The sequence below is a fragment of the Microtus pennsylvanicus genome, chromosome 19 (genome assembly GCF_037038515.1).
Source record: "Microtus pennsylvanicus isolate mMicPen1 chromosome 19, mMicPen1.hap1, whole genome shotgun sequence".
Classification (NCBI taxonomy): domain Eukaryota; kingdom Metazoa; phylum Chordata; class Mammalia; order Rodentia; family Cricetidae; genus Microtus; species Microtus pennsylvanicus.
The window spans coordinates 31,980,899-31,989,251 of NC_134597.1; the positions used below are offsets into that span (position 1 = coordinate 31,980,899).

The 8,353-nt window shown below is 45.7% G+C and overlaps 1 protein-coding gene and 1 non-coding gene across 2 annotated transcripts; both read left to right on the forward strand.

The window, feature by feature from the left end:
- The first annotated feature begins 1,699 nt into the window (after window positions 1-1,699).
- Fmc1 (formation of mitochondrial complex V assembly factor 1) lies at window positions 1,700-7,683 on the forward strand. The gene is made up of 3 exons (XM_075953547.1): window positions 1,700-1,819; window positions 2,546-2,906; window positions 7,393-7,683. Exons 2-3 carry the CDS (start codon window positions 2,769-2,771, stop codon window positions 7,594-7,596), a joined length of 342 nt encoding a protein of 113 aa, XP_075809662.1. The 5' UTR covers window positions 1,700-1,819; window positions 2,546-2,768; the 3' UTR covers window positions 7,597-7,683.
- Window positions 2,037-2,109, forward strand: Trnar-ccu (transfer RNA arginine (anticodon CCU)). Its single transcript has one exon. It is a non-coding gene; the product is annotated as a tRNA-Arg (tRNA).
- Window positions 7,684-8,353: the final 670 nt, after the last annotated feature.

Below are 8,353 nucleotides of genomic sequence, written 5' to 3' on the forward strand. Positions count from 1 at the left end.
TCCTATCACCACAGACTAATTTATATTTTACACAAATGTCTACAAGTTTTGCTTCTTGCTTTTCTCAGGGTGATGATTTTGAGGTCTACTCATGTTACTGCATGAATCATTTATCTGTCCATTTTATTCCACCTTCTGCTTCTGGACATAACACTTTTTTGAGGGGGGCTGGTTTTTCCAGACACGGTTTCTCTGTTTAACAGCTCTGGCTGTACTGAAACTCACTCTGTAGACCAGACTGGCCTTGAACTCACACAGATCCAGCAGCCTCTGCCTGGGATTACAGGAGTGCACCACCACCGCCCAGCTTGTTTTATGTATGTATGTATATATATATATATATATATATATATATATATATATATATATATATATAGATATTTAATGCTCCCCCTCTCCTCTATGTGTATATTTTTAACAGATTTTTTTTACTCGCTAGTTTTATGTCAACTTGACACAGCTAGAGTGACCAGAGAGGGAGGAGCCTCAGATGAAATATGCCTCCATGAGATCAGGCTGTGGGTAAGTCCGCAGTGTAGGTGATTCATGGGAGAGGGCCCGGTCCATTACGGGTTGTGCCATCCCTGGGCAGGTGGTCCTGGACTGCACAAGAAAGCAGGCTGAGAAAGCTAAGAGGAGAAAACCAGTAAGCAGCTCTCTTCTGTGGCATGTTAGATGTATGTACATGTGAATGCAGGTGCCCAAGTCAGGTCCCCTGGAGTTAAGGAGAGGTTGTAAACCACCTTATGTGCACGCTGGGAACTGAACTCAGGTCCTCCGAAGAACAGTATGCACTCTTAACACCTGAGGCATCTCTCCAGCTCCATGTTTGCTTTATTTAAAAAAAAAAAATGTGTGTGCCAGGCGACAGTGGCACAAGTCTTTAATTCTAGCACTTGGGAGACAGAGGCAGGCAGATCTATGAGTTCGAGGCCAGCCTGGTCTACACAGTGCGTTCCAGGACAGCCAGAACTACACAGAGAAACCATATCTCAAAAACCAAAGAAAGAAAGAAAGGGGGGGGGGGTTGTGTGCCAGTATGCTCACTTGTGTGTGCATGAGTGGAGGTCGGAGGTTGACTCTGAGTATCTTCCTTTCTTTTGAGACAGGCTTGCTCACTGAACCTGGAGCTTGTCCCTTTGGCTAGACTGTGCAGCAGTGAGCTCTAGAGATCTCGCTGACGAGTCCTCCCCAATGCTGGGGTTATGGGTGCTGAAGATCCAGACTCGGGTGGTGTTGGGCTGGGGAAGAGTCTACCTGCTCAGACACCTGAACAGCGGGTATAGAGAAGTGACCGATGCTAGATAAAGGGTAAAACATAAGAAGCTAATGAGACAGGGTCTAGTTTGGAGACTTAAGTAGACAGAACTGTCTCTTAGAAAATGGAGAGCCAAATGACCTCAAAAGTGGTTTTCTCCAAAGTATACAATTAGGGATAAACCCAGCAGAAAAGCTAACTCCAAATTATTCCTAATTAGTTTTTTCTATAGTAACTATTAATTTTCCGCCGCCTTATATAGCCCGCTTGAAATTTCGAAACACAGCCATTCTAACACATTGCTGGCGGCGGAAATGGTCTCAGTATTGCAACCGGAAACAAACTGACCACTACACAAACGCCACCTAACGACGGGTTAGAGCACAGGCAAACCCTGAAAAGCAGCCCAGTCGGAAGGGGCCTGGCTTTCCGGGGAAATTTTGACGGAGAATGAAATGAGAGCGAGGAAGAACTGGCCAGTTTTCTCGGTCGCCGATTTGGCAGCCCCTCAGGCCCTCTATTGCGCAGGCGCAGTTCTACTACGCTCAGCAACAAGAACACGTAAGCAAAGGCAGGAGCCGGTTCTGCTTTCATTGCACCTACTATTTCACAGGGTAAAACCGTTGGCTCTTGATTTCTAAACTACATTTCCCAGCAGGCACCACTTTCATACAGATAATAGATTTGGTTCAGGGATAGGGTAAAAACAACTTTAGGGAGATGACGTATGAAACAGGAAATAAGTTGATTATGATGTTTGAGCGCCTCAATGCAGAGAGCCCCAGTGGCCTAATGGATAAGGCATTGGCCTCCTAAGCCAGGGATTGTGGGTTCGAGTCCCATCTGGGGTGGTCTGCTTTTTTTTTCTTGCACCTTCTAGTTAAAACGCGAGCATTGAGTCAAATCTATTATCCATTTTGTTTTATATATTTATTTTTGAGACAGGATCTCACTACATAGCTCTGGTTGTCCTGGAACAAACTATGTAGAGACCAGACTGGTCTTGAATTCACAGAAATCTGCCTTTCTCTGCCTCCCGAGTGCTGGGATTAAAGGCGTGCGCCACCATCACCCAGCCATTTTGTTTTAAAACTAGAGACACTGGTGTTAGCTAGTAAAGCTGAGGGGCTGCGGTTTGCCACATCAAGATACAAGCCCATTTTCTTCCCCGGGGCTGCGGGTGTCATGAAGTTTGGAGGTCGATGCGTTTAGTTTTGACATCCCTGGAAGAAATGGGTTAGACCTTTTTCACATGACCTGAGTCAAATCCACACTGTCTCCTGCCAGCCGCTTTTCTCCTGAATGTCAGCGGCCACCGGCTAATGGACGTCCGAAGCGACGCCGTCCGAAGGTCCTCCGGGAGTCGCTACCTTTACGGTTCTCTTCCCAGCGCGCCCCTGGCGTGTCGCTCGCTCGCAGGCGGACGGTAGACGGCGCTGTGGAGCGCACAGGAGCGGCCGCACCAGCGAGCGCGGCTTCGCGAGGGACCCGGCTCGCCAAGGACAGGAGAATGGCGGCCCTGGGGTCCCCGGCGCGCACTCTGAGAGGCCTTCTGCGGGAGCTACGCTACCTGAACGCGGCCACCGGGCGACCGTATCGCGACACTGCGGCCTACCGGTACCTGGTGAAGGCCTTCCGAGCACACAGGGTACGGAAGCCGCGTCCGGGTCTCGGGAAGGGCAGACGAGGGTGGGTCTGGGCAGGGTGATGGCGATGTCTTGGGGAAAACGTGTCTGAGCTCATCTGTCCTCCACCTGCGGTTCTCACCACGTAACCCAGGCCCTGGGCTAGCCTGTGCCTCCAGTCCCCCTACTGACCCCAAAGCCACGTGGGGTGCACCTTCTTAGGGACTTCATATTTGCCACCCCCCGGGGTGGAGCTGTCTCTGACGATTTCATTGGTTTGTCTGGTACAGGGGTATGGGATTAAGGGACGGGCATTGTACAAAGTAGGCCCCAGGGGTCCTTACCCTTAAAGGCACAAGGGCACAAACATCCCCTCTCCTCACACTTTCCACATTAAGTTTTTATAGGAAGCAATGTTTTTGTGTGGCGGGAGTGTGTGTGTGTGTGTGTGTGTGTGTGTGTGTGTGTGTGTGTGTGTGTGTGTGTGTGTGTGTGTGAGAGAGAGAGAGAGAGAGAGAGAGAGAGAGAGAGAGAGAATTTCACTATTAAATTAGCTGACCTGGAATTTGCTATGTAGACCAGACTGACCTTGAACTCAGGTCGCCCCTGTCTCCTGAGCTCAAGGATTAAAGGAAGGCATGGGCCAGACAAAGACAATTTTTAAGATAATGAAGTAGGGAATATTGGCATATGTTTTATTTATGTAATATTTTGTTCACCATTGAGAAAAGCAATGACTTGTATAAAGAGATTGCACTACTAGCTAATTACCTTGCTATATAACAAGATGCATTTTTTAAAAGATTATTATGTATATAGTGTTTCTGTCTGCATGCAAAGCTGCAGGCCAGAAGAGGGCATCAGACTTCACTATAGGGGTTGTTAGCCCCCTTGTGGTTGCTGGGAATTGAACTCAGGATTTCTGGAAGAAAAGCCGGTACTCTTAACCTCTGAGCCACCTACAGTCCCACGTTAAAGGTTTCCCCGCTGTAACAAACATAAACACACAGAATGCGATCCTTAGGTACCACTGTGAAATCCACACTCCATTTCCTCTTAGTAGGGAGGGAAAAGAAGGTGGTTCATTTCCCAAATCAGTTCTCTGCCTTTGGACAGCTAAGGCTCAGGATAGTTACCTGTATAAGAATAAGCAGAACTAGAATTTAGGAGAAGAAAATCTAATGTCCTTGAGCTTCATTTTACCGCTGAATTTGAACAATGGAAAACCTTAGAACTAAAAGCTGCTTAGCTTTTAGAAAGTCATAATGTTAGGGACTGTGTGTATTAAGAACTTGGACCAAATATTAAGAGTAAGATTGCACCTGCCAGTGGTGACATATGCCTTTCATCCCCGCACTCAGACTCCTGAGTTTGAGGCCAGTCTGGTCTAGAGTTGAATTCCAGGACAGCTATAGTTTCACAGTGAATCCTTGTCTCAAAACACAACAAAACAGAACAGTAACAGCAAAACTCCTCAGAAAAACACCAAAAATTCATGCTCACAACTCCACGGCTGGCCAGGCTGTGGTGGCACACATCTTTAATCCCAGCACTCAGGAGACAGAGGCAGGCGGATCTACAGAGCAACTTCCAGGACAGCTAGTACTGTTACACAGAGAAACCCTGTCTGGAAAAAGCAAAAACAAACAAACTAACAAAAAAACAAAACTCTAGGGTTGACCCACATCTTTAATCCAAGCACTTCTGAAACATAGGCAGGCAGATACCTGAGTTCAGGCCAACCTGATCTATGAAAAACGTTACAAGCCAACTAGAGCTTCCCTGTCTCAAGAAACTAGCAAACAAAACAAAACACCAACAACAAAAACAAGCCTCGGAAATGTCAAATCTGATGGTAAGAGGCGGCAGGAAAGTACTTGTCTGAGGCCACTAGAAATTCAACTCTAGGTGGTGGCACATGCCTTTGATCCCAGGATTTGGGAGGCAGAGGCAAGCAGATCTCTCTGAGTTTGAGGCCAGCCTGCCTACAGGAATAGTTCCAGGACAGCCAGGATTACACAGAGAAACCCTCTCTCAAAAAACAGAAACCGAAACAAAACAAAAAAGAAATCCCATGCTATTTCTAAGCGAATGCATATAGACTATGGGGAATGATTTCTATTTCCTCCTGGCTCAGGGCTGACAGAAGCTTTCTGTGCTCATCTTTTCTGTTGCCTAGGGAGAAGGATGAAATTAGGAATGTCTCTCGTTTTTCATCTACCTTGATTTTTTTTTAAATTATTCTTTTTACATCACACCTGCAGCTTCCCCTCCCTCCACTCCTCCCAGTCCTCCTAACCTCCCATCTCTTCCAGATCCACTCACAGCCCTGTCTCCCCACAGAAAAGAGCGGGACTACCAGGGTCACCAGCTGAACATGGCACAAGATACAATAAGATCAGGCACAAACCCTCATGTCAAGGCTGGGCAAGGCGACCCAGTAGGAGGAAAAGCTACCTTCATCTTTTAATATATTTATATATCTACTTTTTTGGGTGGTGTGCATGCCAAACATGTGGGGGCTGGAGAACAATTTGTAGGAAGTCAGTTCTCTTTCTCTACTGTGTGGGTTCTGGGGGACTGAACTCAGGGCATCAGGTTTGGCAGCAAGTATTCTTACCTACTGACTGTGACTTTCTTTTTTCTTTTTTTGTGTGTTTTTTTGTTTATTTTTGTTTGTTTGTTTGTTTGTCTTTTTTTTTTTTGAGATAGGGTTTCTCTTTGCGTAGCCTAGGCTGCCCTGGAACTCACTTTGTACACCATGCTGGCTTGGAACTCACAGAAACCCACCTGCCTCTGCCTCCTGAGTGCTGGGATTAAAGGTGTGCGCCAGCCACCACACCTGGTTTCTTACAGTGATTTTTCAAGTCAGCTAGTGTACATAGTGAGACCATTTTCTCAAAAAGCAGTCATACACACACACACACCAAGTTTGACAATGTGATTATGGTGTCACATACCTGCAAATCTCAGTATTTGTAAAACCCTTTTTTGAAGAAGATGGAATTACAGGCCAGTCCATGCTACATAGTAAGACCTTGTCTCTAAAAACATTCCGATTCTAGCAGGTGAGTGCTGCTGGTAGTACATTAGATACTACATGCTGGAGTTGTCTGATTTTTTTTTTAAGTTTTATTTTGTTTGTTTGTTTGTTTTGAGGCAGGGTTTTCTCTGTCTAACAGCTCTGGTTGCCCTAGAACTCTCTTTGTAGACCAGGCTGGCCTCAAACTCATGGAGCTCCACCAGCCCCTGCCTCCCAAGTGCTGGGATTAACGGTTTATGCCACTAATGCCAGGCTTGAGTTTTCATATTTTAACTGTAGATATTCACAGGGGTAAAACACATCCCCATTCATGCACAATTTCTTGATGTTCCCGCTCCTTTTCCACAACCTTGGAAACCCAAGCAGTTAAGGGTAGAGAACTAAAACTCAAGTATTATGAAGAACAAGCATGCTATTGAGTTACTCTAGGCATTGATATGGACGTTTTAGCTTGTTCACGTCATTAGAATCCAGATTTTCCAGATGGCTAAATTGTACAAACAAGCTTAATATAAAAACATACTTCATATATATATATATATTCACAAACGCATACACATAGATACATATATATGATCTTCATGTTGCTACTGTTGAGTACAAAGCCATTATTTTTGAGATAAGTTTCTGATTTTGTAGTAAAAGGTGTTAGGTTTCAGGAAGTCCCTATATCCAGAAATGGGCTACAGAGAGGTTTTTGTACATTATATAAAAGCCAGTATTCCTCAGGAACTTGTGAAACGGGGTTTTCTATCCAACAAAGGAGCAATTTCCCTTGCCCTTGGAAGGTGGGACTTGTTCTCCATTTAATTGCATCTGTGATTGCACATCAAGGTCCCTGCTAGCCTTTGCGCTTTCACAGTCCCTACTCATAAGTACTTGTACATTTCCAAGCCCCTGTGCTAGCTAGCATCCTGGCCCTGCTAACTGCCCCCTCCCCCAGGCATGTTCCAGCTCTCTGTTCCCTTCCCCGAGCTATTCATTCTCCTTCCAACCCACTATCTCTTGCTCTCTCATGGCCCTGGCCACCATGTTCAGCCCACTGCATCTTCTTCTCTGCTATGGACTCTTCTAGATGAATATTTTCTCTTTTTCACAATAAAAATGATACAGTAAGTCCGGTGATGGCGGTGATGGTAGGCTTGATAGTTCCAGGCCAGCCTGCCTGGTCTACTCAGACAGAGATCTAACTGCCTCTGCCTCCTTGAATGTTGGGATTAAAGGTGTGGGCCACCACCACCAGGCTGCTGTTAATTTTCTTGGTGTTGGGGGCAGACCCGAGGCATGTATGTTCTTTATGTGGCAGAACAACAAGAGTGCTCCTATGAAGGCACTAACTGTACATACAAGCATGTTTGTATTTTCTGTTTACATTGTAGAAAAGCTCATGTATTAACTCTTCCCCTGTGGGTTTGTGGAAACTTTAGAGTGTTAACAGACGTCTGACTTTGTTAATTACTTTTTAGGTCACCAGCGAGAAGTTATGCCGAGCCCAACATGAGCTTCACTTCCAAGCGGCCACCTATCTCTGCCTCTTGCGTAGCATCCGGCAGCATGTAGCTCTTCATCAGGAATTTCATGGCAAGGGTGAGCGTTCAGTGGAGGAGTCTGCTGGTTTGGTGGGCCTCCAGTTGCCCCGTCAGCCTGGAGGGAAGGGCTGGGAGCCGTGATGGAGAGAGCCCTCAGATGTCCCTTCATTCAAGAATTTAACCATTTCTACCAATATGTATTTATCATTAAATATTTTTTAAACTGTTTTTTTGTTGTTTAGTCCTCTATTTTTTGTTGACTGAGTGGCTAGGGAAATAAAACTGGAGGGGTCTGCAAATGAATTAGCTGAACTTTTTTACATTGGGTTAATTGATGTTGTGGGTGTCGGTGCTCTGCACATGAAGGTTCATGCGGAGGCCAGAGGTGGACAAGAGGATGCCATCCTCAAGTGCTTCTCCGCCTTACTTCTTGAGACAGTATCTCTCACTATTTCCGGTCCAGAGACTGACTAACACGTCCTCAGGATCATCTCTGCTTCCCAGCTTGGGGATTAGAAGCTTCCACTAACATGACTGTTAATGAGGGTGCCAGGGACATGTGCAAACTAACCAGGGAGCCTGTCCCGTCGGCCCTGATGGGCTTGGTCTAATTTTATAACCCAGGGTTCTTTTTTCTCTTCTTTCTTCTTCTTCCTCCTCCTTTTCTTCTTCTTTTTTTAAAGTAATAAATGGAGATGGGCTCAGTGGTCAGGAGTGAGATGAGTTTGGTGTCTAGCCCCCATGTCAGGTACTAACAACCAACTGTATAACTCTAGTTTCAAGGGATCTAGCACCTCTGCTCTCTACAGGATCTGCACTCATGTGCATATACTCATACACATAGACATATTTTTTGAAGACATATTTTATGAATGAATGCTATCTGCATGTACACGTT